We start from the raw sequence: 18,446 nt of genomic DNA, 5'->3' as shown, positions 1-18,446 counted from the left end.
AAATGCACAGTTCTTTAAGTCTACTGTCTTTGAAATTCCCAGTGTTTTATGGCTAAAGACAATGTCTCATACTGAGTAATGAGGACATTTTCACATTTTTAAGAGCAAAATGCTTAATTAGTTTAAATAATCTATATGGCATCACTCTCAGTTGCCTAGCAACTTGTTAATCAAAAACCAGATAGCAAGAGAGGCATGAGTATGTATAAAAAAGGAAGCAGAAATATCTGAAAAGAAAGGGGAATTTTGAAGGGTCTGTTGCTCCCACTTATGCTAGTCCCAAACCCCATGTTTTGTTAATGTGTACAGACAGTGACTAAAATATACAGAAGCTAACCTTATACCACCACTGACATTTTAAAAGCAGTTTTACTTTACAGTAATTCTGTAGCATATCTACCGTGTTTAAATAGCAGGATCACATGACCAAAAAAAATCAAAATAAATTAGTTTCTTGATGAAATTATTTAAAGTATATAAACAGCAGAGCCCTCTAGTAATAAAACGAGAGACTTATTGATGGTTCATGGCTAGCTGTGGAAAACATTCTATGTAGAACCAATTCTGCTAACACAGGTACATTTGTAAAGGGACTGAAGTCTGGCATCCCTTTTTGTAGCCATAAATTTGAATACTTTCCTCTACCTGATTTATGCCTGCAGTCAATTATTTAGAAGTGCAAGTATTCTGAATTCACCCACAAGTGAACAGGAGGGTGCCAACTGCCCTCACAAAAATGGAGGCCAGTCTTTGGGAAATTTGGCCCTTTATGAATTTCCCTTCCCTCATTCTTTATTAAGAAGTATCACTGCATGGGAGAAGATTTTTATTTTTCAGTGGCGCAATTCACTTCACAGGGATAAAGCCAAAGTAATTAGGAAACAAAGGAAATGCTGTGCAACTAACATTTCAGACAAATGTCCTTGGAAATTAAAAAATGGAGGAAAAAACCAAAAACATAGGTAGGTACAATTTCTTCTAATTCCCCATATAAATCTTGGTTTTCATGTTGGTAGTTTGCAGATGCATGAAATTTCCCATACATAATCTGTTAAACTTTAAAAGGACAGGAATTGGTTCTGCCCTTTTATGGTCTCAGACTATTTGGCTCTTCTAACTTAAAAATAATAACCTCCTCCAACACTCCCTCCCACAAACCTACACCAGTCTCTCTAAAATTAAAAAAATTGCAGACAGTCAATCCTGCTCCTTGCCCTGTTTAAACTAAACCTGTCTGCTTTTATAAATGTGCAAATGAGGGCCTCAATCTTTTATCTGAGTCCCCACAAAACTAAATTTAACAACATTCTTATGTCTTTATGCTGCAACCATTGCTCACGGAATTATTCAGGGTATCAAAAATAAATACCTATAAGTATCTTCCGGATAGGTTTTTTGGACATAGTCTTGCAACTCCATCTGTGCCTTCTCTTGGAATTTTTCTATTTGGCTTGAACTTGTCAGACCAGGGTGATCTAAAGAAAGAAAACATTTCCAAATGTCTATGGTTTCATCATAAAATAAGACCTGAGTACTTACAAAGAATCTTCCACTTAATTTCATTCAACTCTTCCTCTTGGGTACCATGGTTGATATGATCGTTGCAGTAAGGAGTACCTCATTAAATCTCAATAAATCATTCTGAGATTATGTGCATTATTTTCAAAGACATTAGTATATGTTATTAAATGAATTATTTGCAAATTAATGTATTAGACACAATGCATAATGTTATCATTTATGTACCCATGCTTAACTAATATGATTTTGTTATGAGTTGTGTGTAATATGAACAGACATTGCTCATTAATATATAGGCTGATGTTGTAATTGTACTTTCTGCTCACTGTTGGTCCTGTAATACGTGTATTTGGCTAAAATTTCATTCCTGGCTTTAGAATTAGTGCATTCACTTTTCCTTCTGCAGCTGGCTGTGCCCACAGAACTGGAAGCACATAAATTCTGAGTGCACACCTGCTATCAATGGGTCCAATCAGGCTACAGAGTGGACAGGTTTTGAGGGCATAATCATTTGTTTCTGCTCCTTCTCATTTCAAATGGGTTTCCCCCCTCTGTTGTTTGAACTCACTAGGCAGAGTAATCAATTTCTTGCTTTCAACATTTTGACTTCCAAACCTCCACCGGTTTGTGTTGTCACAATTCCAGATGCTTTCAGCTCCTCACTGAGCAGTCAAATGATCAGAAGGGCAGAAAATGCCATATGTGTGGCTATGCAAAAACTTCTTCAGTGATAGGTTCATAGGGCCACAAGTGTCATGTTCCTTCTTGCTCTCTCTTAAAAAGGACTAGAGCAGGCTTATGCCTGGAGTCTTTCTCCTCCCACATCAGCTAGAAGCATCTCTTACAGTGTGGCCTAGTGGACAGAGACTGAACTAGGACTCAGAGACCTGGGTTCTATTTCTGCTCTGCCAACAGCTTGTTGGGTGATCTTGGGCAAGTCACTTCACTTGCCTGTGGTGCAATTTCCCCATCTGTAAAATGGGGATAATGAAACTTACCTCCTTGTAAAGAACTTTGAGATCTGCTCATGAAAAGCTCATAGATAAGAGCTAAGTATTACTATAACTATAGAAAAACCCAAGGCACAGTCTGTGAGAAATTCCCCAAAGCAATAGGCCAAGACTGTAAATTAATCTAATTTAAACAAGATTTATTAAGAGTACATAGAGAAAATATTAAAGCAAAAGAAAAGGCTTGCATGACATCCCTACTCTGAATACTTTGTAAAACTCAGTGAGGTAGTTAGAATTAGTTACAGTGAAAATAAAAGTAAACACCCTACATTTCTAAGAGAGAGCTTCCTTCTCACTCAGCCTGTCAGCACTTCTTATCTACCCTTTCAATGTCCCGGGAACGTTTAACTTCCCTTTCCCTGCCTGATCATAACTTTGTACTTTGATATGCCTATGGATACCCGACAAAGGTGTCCTCTCTGAGGAAATCCTCAGATCTCATTCACAATGTCCATTGTATATTTTTTAGTTATCAGCTCTTATGCTCATTGTCCTTATTAATAAATTGGTGGGGCGAGGGATATTGTGTTTATTGGAGGATGTATCTAAACCATAGTAGACTTTCAACTCACATTATAGCCAGAGGATATATTTCCCCATACCATTCTTACCATTAATTATATTCCATATTAAACGAAATGTGACAAATTCCCAGTCATCTGTCACACATGCCTACTCCCAATCCTGACATGACCCATCCACAGAGGAGGGATTGGAAATTGATAGCACAGCTTTATGCAACTCAGGGATCCCCTTACACAAGATAATCCCCAGCTGCACTATTAGAGCAGCTTTCAGGCTTTGTGCTGTCAGAGTATCACAAAGCAGCTTGGGAAAGGGCTGGGGGACTGAGAATCTGGCCTTTAAATATATGTAAGTACGTATAAAATATGTGGAATTTCTGGAGCCTTAAATCAATTACATTTGGTGCCCCAAAAGTTATTTTTTAAAAGGGGTTATTGATGCTAAAGTCTTATGGTGCTGTGAGATATTTTATGAACAACTCAGTAGAACAGTCTCTTCGTCACTGGATATTTGGTTCTCTTTAAAATCTCCTGGTGCCAAAAGATTAATATTTTGTAAGTTCAGCATCTGAACTCCAGTTAGAAACACGGGAAGGTCATTATAATGGTTGCCAAATGCCTTACCAGGGCTAAAGAGGACTATAGCTTTAAGGTATGCATATTCATATCCATCAATATCAAGCTTGGCCATGCTGTTACAGAACTCCTGAAGTTTCCAGATGTGTTCCATGACTTGCTTTATTCTGTCTCCGGAAAGCTTATCTACAAACAGACATTACACACTCTCTTAAGAGAGTTCAAATACATTTGAAAAATTAACAAAACGAACACCCATCCCCTTTATAGGAATAGATCAAATGAAATTTTAAACCTTCTGAATTGTACTATAAACTTTTTTTAACCATATAAAAATATATTGTGCATGAATTAATACTCATGGAAGTGAGGACTGAGGATCTAATAAACTGGAGTCAGGCCCAGTACTGGCAAACATAATGCAATATTTTTCCACAAAGGTCTGCCAATATATCTAAACCCTAACCAGCAACACCCATGTTATTCCAGTGATGGGCCTCTCCGAAGCAGAATGTGCTGAATGGTGCTATAAATTAAACTGGGGCTCTGAGGAGGTGAACAAAAGTGAGAGATTAGGTGCAGACTATCGAATTACCTTATTGTAACTTGTGACCCAATCGGGAGTCAGTCTGGCTGTCCAGAAGTGAAAGGCTAATGCAATATGACCGTGCCACCTTTTTCCATATCTGTTCCTTTAGAAATAAACTGTTTGTTCACTGTAGTATGTACCCTTTCCCCCTCTTGTGGAGTAGAATTAACTCTGTAACACAGGTTGATCCCTCAGCCTTTCATATTACCATGTCCTTTGTGTTGGCTTCATCTCCTTTCTGTTTAAAAATGTTTAAAAGTGCTATACCAATTATGAATTTTCTGAAGTTCCATAGTTTTAGTTGAGCCCTAAGAGGAGATATATGAGGGGCACTTTGTTTCAGGAAGCATTAGCTAAAAAGGGAAGAAAAGACTCCTACTTTGATAAGAAAATGAGAAACAGTTTTCCTTTTCCTCCTCCCCTGGCTGCATATCTGAAGACCAGTCAAAGAAATATGACAGATAGAAACATAAGATTATATTAAGACAGCTATCTGGACACATGATTTCCATTAATTAACTTCATCAAATTAAGTCAGATCAAGAAACCTACCACGTATCAAACTTTTCAGCTGAAAAAATACAAATTAAAATAACGTTACTCCATGTATGACTTCTAATACTTATATTTCATATCATTATAACTTAAGTATTATTGCCATCATCTGTACTGCTAATGGCTGCATAGATTTGCTTAGCCCTGTGTGTCCTAAAATGGATTTTTTATGTAATTTAGGATTACTGTATATATTTTATGCAACCACAATAAAAAAATTGAAAAGAAAAACCTAGACATTTTTACATAATGTCTTGAAAATGAGAATGAAAATATAATACAATTTCTAAGATAGATAAACTTTGATTCTTGTATTGTGATTATTCAGGGTGATGCAGGTGCTATCACATTTTTTAAATGTATGGGAAACAATAGTGGAAAAAGTACACAGGGAAAACAGCTGGAATTCTAGACTTTCCCAGAATGGTTACAATACTCAATCTTCCTAGATAAATTTCTAGTGTTTTGTCTTCACCATTTTAAAATAATAGTAAAAAACTTAACTTGATACCCTTACATCAGAACCTTGGAGTGACATAACATGACCTTATATAGAGCCAAATCCTCTTCTCAGTGCAAATCCCAAGTAACAAGGCTAGGTACTGAGGAGGTCTGGAAGGGTCAGGGCTGACGACGAAATTCTTTTCACTCAGGCTATGGAATGGTAATGCCATTTTATGGCTCCTGCAGCTGCTGTAACCTCCAACCCCTTGCAGGGCAGTAACCTAAACCTTCATCTTCAAGCCCCACTCCACTCTCAGATGCAGAGGAAACCTGAAGGGCACACTCTTGAGGGAATGCAGGGTATTCAAGCTCCCCTCCATGGCCTCTTCACATCATGCCCCTCTCCCTGTGCACTAAAGCAGGGGTTCTCAACCTTTTTCTTTCTGAGGCCCCCACAACATGATATAAAAAGTTCACGGCCCACCTGTGCCACAACACAACAACTGGTTTTCTGCATATAAAAGCCAGGACCAGTGGTAGTGGGGTAGCAAGCAGGGCAATTGCCTGGGGCCCCATGGCACAGGACCCCCCGCCCCCATGAAGCTAAGTTGCTCAGGCTTTGGCTTCAGCCCCAGGTGGCAGGGCTCAGGGTCCTGGGCTTCAGCCCCATGCAGTAGAGCTTAGGCTTTCTGCCCTGGGCCCCAGCGAGTCTAATGCTGGCCCTGCTTGGAGGACCCCCAGAAACCTGCTCGTGGCCCCCGAGGGGGCCCTGGACCCCTGCTTGAGAACCACTGCAGTAGAGCTGCTGCTGTAGACAGTTTGTAAGCTATGGCTGTCATTTTATTATTAAGAAATTAAATTGACAGAATTTAAAAATCATATGACAGATTCTGTGCTCAGCTTCCAAGAAGCACCCATGGAAGGCACAGCCCAGGGAGAGGAGTGGCAAAGGTGGCTTTAATACAGTGTTTTACTGCCTAGATTCTGAACTGGCTGGTGGCAAGAGTGGCTCCTGGAATATATTAGAACAGCCTCAGGAGCTGCTCTAATTTACAGCAGCTACTTCAGAGCTGCAACTGCAGTTGACCTCTGCAGCTCCTGTATCCTCCTCATGGATGAGAGGGAGGGAAGGGAAAAAAAAAATGTCTGGTGAACACAGTCACAGATCCTTTGGTTTTGCTTCTCCATCATCCCCTCAAAACCCCATGATGTGCTAGAATCTAATATAGAGCACACAGAATCCTGACCCCTTTGTGTGTTGCCCTCACATTAACAGTGGAATTACATCAGTTCCATTGTATCTAAAGGCTCTCCACACCATGGAAGAATCCTTCCAAGAAAAATTATGATTATTAATGAGGGTAAATCATTTGAGGTTTGCCTATCCTTAACTGTGACTATTTTCTGCAGTCACCTGGAAATTTAAACTGTTTTCATGGTTTGGTATTTACTCAGTCTATGTAGATTTTAAAAATGTATTTATCTTTGTACCTTCATCCTGGTACTAATCCTTGCTAGTTTCATGACATATGTAGTATTCTGTAATTTTCTGGCTACATATACGTCTGGTTCTTCTACTTCTGTAAGTAAAGATAAATTGTATTTGCAGACTTCAGGCTGTCACTACTGATTTTTTTTTCTACAGACAAAATAATTTCCCGCATTTATAAAAAAAGAAAAAGTTACCCATATCAATCATATTAATTTGCATAATCCTCCCTGTAAAAAAGCCAATTGTACCAGATCATCCTCCATTCTAGAGATAAAAATTAGCAGGTTAACACCGAATCAAAAAAGATACCTATCTTCTTAATGACGCAAGAGGCAGTTTGTTTTGAGCTTTTTTATATAACTTTGTGACACAGCCATTAATTAAATATTTATATTTTGGTAGTGTGATATACTTGTAATTATTGTGCAGTGATGGTCAGCAACTATTTCAAAAGTGTAACTGTAAACAATTTGGTGTGTGTGTGTGTGTGTGTGTGTGTTGGAGGTGATGAAACATTCCAAGAAAACTGCCCACATGAAATTCTAGGATGGGAGGAAAATTCTATGGTGTGCACTCTACAGTGCTTCCTTTGAATTCTTCTGTTGGGTGGGCAGGATTTCAGCCCATATCTTCAGAAATCTGCTGGACACAGAAGACCATCTATGCTAAAACCCTGTATCAGCACACTCTAGTGCCCTTCTAAGCTTCCTGGACTCCTGTTCTGCCTCTGCACTGCCAGGGACCCCGAATGGGGGCTTTGTTTGGAACTCTCCATAAGAGCAGTTCACAGAAAAGTTAATGTAGCTTCGAGATGCATCAGCTTTTTTTGTAGACACTCAGATGGATAAAAGAGAGGAAGGAGAGATATTGTGTGTGTCCCCTCTAGTCTGGGCCCCACCCCATGCACTGATCTCTAGGGCTATGTCTTCACTACCATGGTAAGTCGACCTATACTGTGCAACTCCACCTACATGAATAACGTAGCTGGAGTCGACATATCTTAGGTCGAGTTACTGCGGGGTCTACACTGCAGGGGGTTGACAGGAGAAACTCTCCGGTCCGGTCGATCGTCTGGGGTAGAGTACAGAGATTGACTGGAGAGTGATCTGCTGTCGATTTGGCTTGTCTTCACTAGACCCACTAAATCGACCACCGGTGGATCGATCTCAGAGCGTGGATCCTGGCTGTAGCGTAGATGTAGCCTAGAACTACGGAGAGCTCTTTGTGAAGTTGGTAAGATTGACTCATACATCCTGTTGAGGAATAATGGAGGGTTCCTTCCTTCTGTGTTTGGATCTCAGGGGGAACAATACCTGTTCCTCCTTGGAATATACTTTGTAAAAAAAAAATGTACAGACACAAGTTTTTAACTCTTTACTGCTGAAAGTAGCACATGCCTGCCTAACATGTACCTAATACCTAGCATGACCTAACACGTACCTTCCTGTATGCTGTTCTGCAGGTGGTTGACGATAGCTGCTAGGATAGTAGATAGGCTCATCACCTGGGCACATTGTGCTAGGCCTAAGGTAAATAGCTCATTCCAGCAGGCACGAACTAGGCTTGTGTTACAGTCCTGTCTATAAAGACACAAATCAAACAAACAATTCTAGCACGTATTAAACTCATGTTGGTATTATCCTATAGGTCTGACGTGTAAAATTATGGTTATAAATTATAATGATAGTATATTCTAGTCACCGTAGTAACACACAGATATTGACAAATAACAGAAATTAGAAAAAAACAGCAACAAAAGTGCTTGGGGCTGGATGCATTGGCTATGAGAAACGATCTATGCCAAGTTATATGTCCAAAAATAAGTTGCTTGCTTTTGACTCAATTTCACAATACAGCCTCATGACCCACTATAATGCCAAGTATTATCATCATCAGTCATCTTGTTTTTCATATTCTTCAAAATGTAGAAAAATGCTATATAGTCTCTATACATTTTAAACAATTTATTATAAACTAATTAATTAATTTTATCTTTTAAAAATCAACACAGTTGCAAAATGTTCAGCTTAATACTTAAATAATGACTCAATAGAAAAATATTCACTTACCCAAGTGCTTGAAAAGCAGGGATGGATCTAGCCCAGTGCATTGAGAGGAAAAGCAGTCGTGATGCCGACTCACAGATGTAATGTACATTAAGGTATTCTGGCATTGGACTAGGCATTGTTAGCTGCACGGAAATAAGAGTACAGTATAGTCTGTACAGGTCAGACATAAATCAATGTTTATTATGAATGAAATAAACTTGAATAAAAACATGCAATCTGCATTCAGAAACTTTTGCTGAAAATTGCCATTTATCATGGAGTTAGATTAGTAAAACTTCAGCACATAACTCAGTAGTAGTGGTAAGAAGAACAGGCTGGGAATGGGGAGGTGTGAAAGGAATAGTATGGGAAACCAAATGGGATGGTTACTGTAAAAGTACTTAAATATTAATTCAACAACACTTATCCTTGAATTTTCATTACTGCGTGCAGCATCATTAGCTTCACAATTACTATAAAATGGATGAGAATCAGATCTTAAACTAAGTGCAATTCTTTAAAATTACAACTCATTTAAAATCTATATTATTCTGGGAAAGCCATGCCATATGAATCTACACTTGCAAAAAACACAATTTTACTTGAAGTACACAGATTAGCTTTCCTATACATTGCTTATTTCACTAGCTTGATGATTTTTATCTGCTTAAAGGAAATGTACTTTGCCAGCAAGAAGGAACATCCTTACTGGTTTCTCCCATACAATATATCTAAAAGATGTGCTTGCTCAAATTCACTTGAAGATACAGCTGCTTCTAAGTGCAATCCTTTCTGCAATTCCGTAACAACAGTTCGCCAAATGATGACCATCAAGAACATAGTTGTAATCCTTAAAAAATGGCCCAAATTTCAACATCCTTGATGTGAGGATGCCTCAAACAACCGAAGTCGAGAGTTCAAAATATTTAGTAACAATGTATATGAATTACACATTTGATATTATTTGTTATATTTAACACTACAAGTGATTCACAGTAGTACTATATGTAAATCTAAAACAAACATCATCCCACTGTCAACTGACAGGTCCCAAGGGGAGTGCATATGCAGTGCTCCAGGATACAGAGTGCAAGGGAAATGTGGAAATATTTTATTATGTCCTTAACAACAATAGCTAGTATACTAGACAATACTGACTATGGCAAAATACAACGATAAAGAAAAACACAATACTAAAATTATTCCAAGTTATGTCTTTGCGAAAAGATATTTGATGAAGCACCCACCTTAAATGTGACATGTGTATCTGTAAGCAGGGGTCCTTCCACTTCAATGATTGGTGTTGACTGATCTCTGCTGATTACGTGAATATTCCCTCCTCCTGTAGGATCCATCCCATCTGCCAAGTTCTGAGCTACTGTGCCATCTGTGGTATTAAGTGCTTTAGCTAAAGTATCAAATGCCCTGCAAATAAATGAAGAAACAATACAAGTTTATTTCCTTATAACCATTAACAAATTTGGAGTAGAGGGCAAATCAAACACTACAAGTTCTTCCATCTAGAAGATAAGCCAGAAACTTTTTTGGCACAGATTCTGGGCCAGATTCTCCAATACACTCTGTTCTTTTGCTCTGCTCAGGCAGTGTGAAGGGGCCAGGTAGGTTCTGGCCATATATGTCTGATGGAAAATTCCCTTGCAGGGGGGAATTCTCCCCTGGCATAAGCCCTGCACCAGCTGCTCTTTCTTATTCTAGTAACGGTGGCTCCTGCACTGCTCACCCACCTTCCTCTTTCTTACCTTGAGGCTTCATTACAAAGATCCTCCACTGGCATAAGGTCTCTTGGGGATGTTATGGGAATGGCATATATTTAAGCAGTCCCTAGGCTTCTTTCTAACTAAAACTGCAGCTAGGCCAGTGCAAAATCAGGAAAATGCAACCAGCTCCTTGAGGTTACCCCACAACTCCACTCCCATAATGACCGGAGCTCAGACTTTGAGGAGAATTGAGCCCATTTCATACTCATATTCACATTATGGTATTTCATAATACTGTTATGCAACTATTTTCCAAGCAATCTGTTTACACATTAACTATTTATTCCTTGGGACCAGATTTAAAAAGTATAAAGTTGGTATCAGCAGAAGCAGCCAGGTGCTCTGCACTTTTAAAAATCAGTTAGCTTATTTAGGAGTCTAAAGATAGCTTTTATTTTTAAAAATCTTAACCTAGGAACCTATATGGAAAAGATGGGATAGAACTGCTTTAAAATCCAACTTTTTCCTGTTTTCATACATTAGCATTACATATTACCATTTTTCAGGGAAAAAAACAATTAAAAAAATGGAGCTGCAAGATTTTACTTCCCTGTTTCCTGATTTTGAAATAAACAAGAAATTGAGATGATAACTTTGGAGAGCTGGGCTTCAAATTCTGCCTTGGATTGCCATAAAAGACAAGGTTTGTTGATGTCAACCTAATCCCAATTTTTTCCACATTACAAATCACGTCAGCCTTGTCTTAGGGAAAATTTAAGAGTAAATCTGGAGACATTAAAGGCCAGGACTGAAGTTCATGACAATTGTGTGGGAGAAGCTTGCACACCATCTGCCTGTACTATACTTGACACAGCACTGTAGCTATTATTTCCTTACTTTCACAAACACTAAACAAACATGCACACTCAAAGTAAAAAACTGAAATAACACAAAACTGTTACCGATTTTCAACATTTTTGAAGAAAAGATATTTTTGTGTCACAAACCAGTTATCTTTTCCTGTAACTTATTAAATATCAAATACAGCCCTGCTTTATTATACTGCATTTGTTACTAAATAGGGGAGAGCATCTATAACAGTAAAATGAATGAAAAGAGTTCTTCAGAGTAGCAGAAGTTCAAGTCAATAGCAGCAGCCAAACATGGACCATTAACAAAATTATACAGTGAGTTAAAAAGGTCATTACTAGTGTGGCATGAACCTATAATGTATAGGTTCGCCTTCCAAATAAGCTGCCAAAGTAAATTCATACCGAGTGATCTCGCTTGCAGATTGATCCTCTTGTTGGATTTCAGAAGTATCTCCATTATTAAGTGACTCACTGAGGCTGGCAAGGGATGTTACAACATTTGCCAGTGTTCCTAAAGCACCCTGACTTGTCTCAGCCTACAAAGAAAGAAACCATATTAATGGATCAAAATTATATATAGTTAGGTGAAATGCTATATGTAATGTAATCACTTCATAATTATTAAATCCTCTGTATCTCCTTCTTCTGTTCTCACATAGGTTTCACTTCCTCCTGAATATCCACAGTGAGGGACGGTGGTTGACATTTGGGTAAGGATGATCATTAAATTCTCCAAAACCTTCCCTCCTGACTTCTGGTGTGTTTTTTTGTGATGGATCAACTACAGGGTTATCAACCTAAATTCATGCATAATTATATCTGGGGAAAAAAAGTATGTCCCCCTGAATCAGGTATGTTGAAGATGGAAAAGATCTTCTAGATCAGTGGTTCCCAAACTAGGGCCACCGCTTGTTCAGGGAAAGCCCCTGGAGGGCTGGGCTGGTTTGTTTACCTGCCGTGTCTGCAGGTTCAGCCGATTGCGGCTCCCACTGGCTGCGGTTTGCTGCTCCAGGCCAATGGGGGCTGCAGGAAGGGCGGCCAGCACGTCCCTCGGCCTGCACCGCTTCCTGCAGCCCCTATTGGACTGGAGTGGCAAACTGCGGCCAGTGGGAGCCGCGATCAGCTGAACCTGCGGACGCGGCAGGTAAACAAACCGGCCAGTCCGCCAGGGGCTTTCCCTGAACAAGTGGCGGCCCTAGTTTGAGAACCACTGTTCTAGATCATCCATTCTGTCTCTCCCAAAATATAGGATTTGTTTCAGCACACAGTGGTATTATCACCTCAAACTACATGTTACAGAAAGGCAACAACAACCTCAGGGCTGCCTGCAGCAGCCTCCCCACTCCATCTTCCTCCTCAGGGGACAATAATCAGTGAGTGAATCTCCACAGACAGAACCACTAGGCCCGCCCTCCTTTCCACTTGTGGCACTGTGGAGGTCTCTCCAATTTCTAATGCCCTCTACCCCTTTGCAGTAGGACAGCAACCGTTTGGCCGAGGTAAGGACCTTTTGTGACTGCAAAGGGATCAGAAAGATTTCTTTTTAAAAATATACCCAAAATAATTTAGTAAATAAAATGTAAGATTTGTAATAAAATGAAAGGAATATTACCTTGGAGTCTGTAGCTAGCAGGACTGTACCATCATCCCGTATCAATGGCTGCTGAATATTCACAAGCATTCCTGGATCAAGAAGACCTGTTGACCTGTTCAGACATATAAAGAATCTAAGAGTGAACCTATTTCAGTGCAGTATAATGAGGATTACTCTTATTGGGCTTTCCATTTTGTGATGTTTAGAATTTATCCATCAGAATTTGGTCCTGATGAAAACTATTTCCAAAAATTTGTGTCCTGGAAGAAACTGTACTTTAACTGGAGGGGTGGTGATTTTGCCACTGCAAATGAATGCCTTTCTTTCTTTTGCTAAAGTGCTGGTGATTTGTCAACCTGATTTTCCTCTCATTAGTTTTTTGATTTGATTTCTTCTGTCATGCTGGCAGGTGTCGTCTTCTTTATTACAACCAGTAAGCCATTATTAGCTATGTAAATTTGCATGGAACTTTCCAGAGGATCATGCCCCAAGTAAATGGCATTCCAAGTGAGACAGGGCAAAGACACATCTGATGAAGAAGTGAGGTAAAGAAAGAACAATGTTTACATAAAACCACATATCCCAATTTTACTTAAACTTTGTCCTTCTCTTTCCATGCCTCTTGTCTAATGTTCTTTCTCCCTTTTCCATACCTAACTTAGGGCCTGATCTGTGAAGTGCTTTGTAGTCAATAAGTATAATTATGATGTATTTGTTATTTATATAGCATGATAGGTTTGCATGGCACAATATAGATCAGGGGTAGACAACCTATGGCATGGGTGCCGAAGGCGGCATGCGAGCTGATTTTCAGTGGCACTCACACTGCCTGGGTCCTGGCCACTGGTCCGGAGGGCTCTGCATTTTATTTAATGTTAAATGAAGCTTCTTAAACATTTTAAAAACTTTATTTACTTTACATACAACAATAGTTTAGTTATATATTATAGACTTATAGAAAGAGACCTTCTAAGAACCTTAAAATGTATTAATGGCACGCGAAACCTTAAATTAGAGTGAATGAATAAAGACTCGGCATACCACTTCTGAAAGGTTGCCGACCCCTGATATAGGTGAATAATGCATGACAGATTCAGGCCTCAGGGAGTTTATCATCTCAGGGCCTGGCATTGAAATGGTAAACTCCTTGAGGCAGGAACTTGTCATGCATTATTCAACTGTGTTATGTCATGGAAATGTATGGTTCTATATAAATAACAAATACATGATATATTAATAATAATAGCTATTGATTATAATGTGGTTATTAGAGTTGTGAAGGAGAACATATCTTGCATGTGCCACAGAAAAAAAATATAAAAGAACAAAATGTGTTTGACCGCAGTATTTATCAGACACTTTGTTTCACACATAACACAAATGCAAATATTTAGCAGCAAATTTTCAAGGAGTTTCCAGTCCAGCCTTCCAAACTGCTATGGCATTTTTTTTTTGACGTCATTGCATATGTGCATCAAATATTCAGACTCCTAAATGCCTCAATTCTTATTGCAAATACTATCTGCACATATTAATTGTGATCTAGAACACACAAAACTTGTACCAGAAAAAATTGTGCATACAATTGTGTCTACTTTTGAAAATACGGCCTTTAAGCTAGATAGCTATTTTCTATCTATGTTAGGATATATAGTATTCATTACTATTGTATACAAATGTATTTCCATGCCCATTTGTTTGGAGATATCTGAACCCTCAAAGAATAACCACCATCATGTAAGAAGGAAACTTCCATTCTAGAATTTAAAAAGAGGCCATACTTTTGGGGCCTGATCCTACATCCCCCTGGAGTCCATTGTTTATAAAACTGACTCCACAAGACTCTAGTCTAACGGCATGTTAAACAGACCCATTTTACACCTAAAAACTTACCGGGCACCATCTTTATCTGCTACAAATGTTGGTGTTGCTATGAGAGGGCTTCTTAGGTCTTTCCTGATATAGATTTTTTCAGTTGAAGCTGCACAGTTGGTTGGTTTCTCCCGTTGTACATCAAAGGGCTTTCTTTCACTCTGAACCGCTTCATCAGAATAGAAAAATACAGATTTGAAAGGAAATAATTAATCCAAAAACTAAAGTAAAGGAAAATCTTAAAGCAGGATTTCAGTTTGCATGAAATGTGTTGGTTCATTTCAGTTCAATGCAATATTGGAAATTCAGTATGATAACTGAAGAGACATAGGCCCCAGTGTTGCAATGCACTTAATCACATGTTTATTAAGTAAGAAATCAATGGGACTAATCATAGTCTTAAGTGTTTTGTGGGATTGGGGTGAGAGCTTGCTACTGCATTGCATTTAACCAAGTTAAGCATTCAGGAAGAAATGTTTTCACACTACGATTCTGAGGAAAGGAATATGTAGATTGTAGACCAATGGTATTTCTTGAACATTTTATTTAAAAAAATCAATGCTAAAATTCATAGTAGGCAGACTAAGAGGAAATGTTTGCACTGCTATATGGCAGAAAAGCATTTAATGTCTAGGCACAGTGGAGCTGTAAATGATTTAAAGATAATGCACACATCTAGCCAGTTAAGATGGTCTAGTGGGCTCCTAAAAAACTCTCTCCAGGATTAAAAATACCCCCCGTTTTAAAGTGTAGGGAAAAAGGCTTATTGTTCAAGGTTCTAAAAGGGATATGGATGACTCTCAAGCAAAAGAATCAGAAAACAACATTAATGTTGTGATTTTAAAGAAAATGAAAATTATTCCCCTGTAATATTGGGTCATCATAGTTGAGTGGACTATGCATGGGACTGGCAGCCAGGAACTCCTGCCACTAATTTGCAGTGTGGCTTTGGGCAAGTCATTTAACTATATGGTGCTCACTTGAAACATTTTCTCAAAAATTGGGATATTAAAACTAATATTCTTCGCAAGGGTGTTGTGAGAATTAGTTAATGTTTGTACAACACTATATATACAGATAGTGCACAATATAAAATATAAAGCATTATATAAGTACAGCGCAATACTCTAGTATTATTGTACCAGTCATACATTCATACAGCAATCAGCTGTAAAGCAGTTCTTCTTCATGGACACATGAATCTAACTTTCCTCCACCTAGCCTTCCCACCTTAACAAAAATAAAATTTAGAAATAAAAAAAAAATTCCCCACTGACTGGGGACGGAGAGAAAATTATCCTAATGTTTGTTAGCAATCATAAGGCCCAGAAACTAGGTTATGAACATGATATAAATACTGTACCTTGTATAGAAAGGATTTGCTGTACTGTTTATTAACATTGGATTAAGATCAATGATTGCCAGTGCAAATAATTCACACTTATTAACCAGAAGCTTGATCCAGTGTCCACTGAAATCAATGGGAGTCTTTTCAACTGATCGTAATGGACCCTGGATCAACCTCTAGAAATGCAGCAGCATCTGCAGTTTGCCACTAAAAGTGGCATTGGGACATTTTAAACTGCCAGCTCAAAAGAGCCCTACAGTTGGCACAGCTGGCCATGGGAGGCCCATCCCAAGGTAGAAGGATCCTGTTATGGTGTATAGCTAGCATAATAGCTTCTCTGCCACCAGTGTCTGGCATTGCCAGTGACAGAGGGCATTGCCAGTGATAAGGCAGTGGCTGGTGCTTCTCTGTGCCCCAGAGATCCCAGATGGTGTAACAGCTCTTTAGGCCCACTGGCAGGCAGAGAAATTCAGAGCAGTTTTCAGATTGTTCTAATGTATATGGAGGGGGAGACTGGCACACAACTAGCCCAGGACTAAGAGAACATAATAAAATAATCCCAAACTTGTAAAGAAGGTATTGGAATAAGATTTGCAATGAATATAAAATGTAGCTTTATGTCTTTTTTTTTTAATAAAACAAATTTGGGGTAAGTACAGTGTTACGCAATAGTATGCCACAAAGGTAGAGAACATTGCACCTCATCTCACAGAACATAATATGCCTTATTTAATGGGAAATCTGCGATTTATGGTACATTATTCTATAACAGGAGAAATAAACCCCAAATCTGACAGCAAAACAAATCTATCCATACACAAGAAGTTATTCTAAAATGAGGCCAGAGAGTTTCAGAAGGAACCAGTACATCATCTAGTCTGACCTCCTGTATATCACAAGCCACCAACACCACCCAACATTCACACACTAAACCCAACAACCAAAACTAGACCAAAACATTACAACCCACAGGAAACTACACAAACATGTGTCACAGGCAGAAAATAGGAGTGTCATTCTCCATTACAAACACTGTGCTTGTAAAATGCACTAAAAGTGAGGCTCTATATATCCCTTCTTAGGGGATGTGATATAATATCACATGTAAGAGATTGATTTCAAAGTTATTCATCGCTGTAGCTTGAACTTCCTCTACAAAAGTAACCAAATAACAGGTTTAGAAAAGAAAAATGTGAAGCAGACATTTGGGATGACAAAAACTCCAACAAAGATACTTCTTGATCTGTATTCAAGAAAGTACTGCAGATATCTTAGAACTTGGTGTTTCACATGGACAGAGATAGAAAACTGAAAATATATTTAACTGTACCAATCATCTACATATTTATTACTTGGTAGACAAAGTATCAATTTGGGTAATGAACACTCACATTCCATTTTCATGCCCATCTCTAGGCATTTCTTAAGCCTACAAAACTGGCAACGATTCCGATGGTGTTTATTGATGATACAGTCCTGGTTGCTACGACAACTGTAGGTCAAATTCTTTCTTACACTCCTTTTAAAGAAACCTTTGCATCCCTCGCAACTGACAGCACCATAGTGACGACCTAAAGGAAAAGGGAATGCATGTGCAGCTCGGTTACCACAAGGAAATGATTTATATTTTTAATACCGACATTTTATTTATAGCAGGAAGGGCCTATTGACAAATCACACCTTGATTTGTTTTATATTCCTGTTTATTCCTCATATCTGCAGGCACTGATGGTGAAAGCACTATTCTAGTCTGATGTCATAGTTTTGTTTTGCGTTTCTTTCAGGAGATCCTCCAGGATCAGCCCATTTCCCACCATTCGCGAAGAGTATGCATAATAGCAACACCCACTTCAGCCCAGGACTAATTGTTCCTCTTGGAGTCCATCAGTGTAGCTACATAATTGCTAATGAAGTCACATGCATGGATACAAAATATATAAAGGATATTACATGCAAAAACAACATTAACATTAGAATTGCAAGTCAATCACTCAAAACATAGGAAATTCCAGAATAAACGTTGTCTAGGTGACATTAATTCAGACCCTTTTGCGTATGCATTATGATACTGCCTTTAATTACATGATCACATACTACTTTTTTCACAGGACCCCACCTCATTTAGTGCGTTGAATGGATGGAAAGTGCTCACTGACCAGTTGAGCAAACTCCCTGCACTGTACTCTCAGCTCAAGCTTGCCCAGGAAATGAAAGAGCATTGGACCCCAAACTTACTCTCAGGGACAGGAGTGTGTGGTCAGGCCTAATGTTTGGAGCCAT

The 18,446-nt window shown here is 38.8% G+C and overlaps 1 protein-coding gene and 1 long non-coding RNA gene across 8 annotated transcripts in view; one reads left to right on the top strand and one right to left on the bottom strand.

Annotated features, from left to right (window-relative positions):
• NR2C2 (nuclear receptor subfamily 2 group C member 2) overlaps window positions 1–18,446 on the bottom strand; it is a 67,228-nt gene that overhangs the window by 10,732 nt on the left and 38,050 nt on the right. For 4 of the 7 annotated variants that reach the window (XM_039482234.1, XM_039482235.1, XM_039482237.1 and 1 more), the window contains 11 exons: window positions 17,558–17,737; window positions 14,840–14,987; window positions 12,965–13,058; window positions 11,755–11,888; window positions 10,010–10,187; window positions 8,784–8,905; window positions 8,155–8,294; window positions 6,714–6,802; window positions 4,776–4,794; window positions 3,683–3,820; window positions 1,370–1,475 (listed from right to left, as the gene is read on the bottom strand). In XM_039482234.1, the coding sequence (XP_039338168.1) occupies window positions 1,370–1,475; window positions 3,683–3,820; window positions 4,776–4,794; window positions 6,714–6,802; window positions 8,155–8,294; window positions 8,784–8,905; window positions 10,010–10,187; window positions 11,755–11,888; window positions 12,965–13,058; window positions 14,840–14,987; window positions 17,558–17,737 (1,348 nt within the window). Of the gene's footprint in view, window positions 1–1,369; window positions 1,476–3,682; window positions 3,821–4,775; window positions 4,795–6,713; window positions 6,803–8,154; window positions 8,295–8,783; window positions 8,906–10,009; window positions 10,188–11,754; window positions 11,889–12,964; window positions 13,059–14,839; window positions 14,988–17,557; window positions 17,738–18,446 lie in introns of those variants that run through there. The other 3 variants (XR_005583001.1, XM_039482238.1, XM_039482239.1) reach the window with 3 other exon arrangements.
• Window positions 7,850–18,246, top strand: LOC120369216. Its single transcript, XR_005583003.1, has 3 exons — window positions 7,850–7,947; window positions 12,012–12,062; window positions 17,951–18,246. It is a non-coding gene; the product is annotated as an uncharacterized LOC120369216 (long non-coding RNA).

This window comes from Mauremys reevesii, linkage group 7 (assembly GCF_016161935.1).
Source record: "Mauremys reevesii isolate NIE-2019 linkage group 7, ASM1616193v1, whole genome shotgun sequence".
Taxonomy (NCBI): Eukaryota; Metazoa; Chordata; order Testudines; family Geoemydidae; genus Mauremys; species Mauremys reevesii.
Note: the sequence above shows the minus strand (reverse complement) of the source record. Positions and strands in the feature narration are given on the sequence as shown.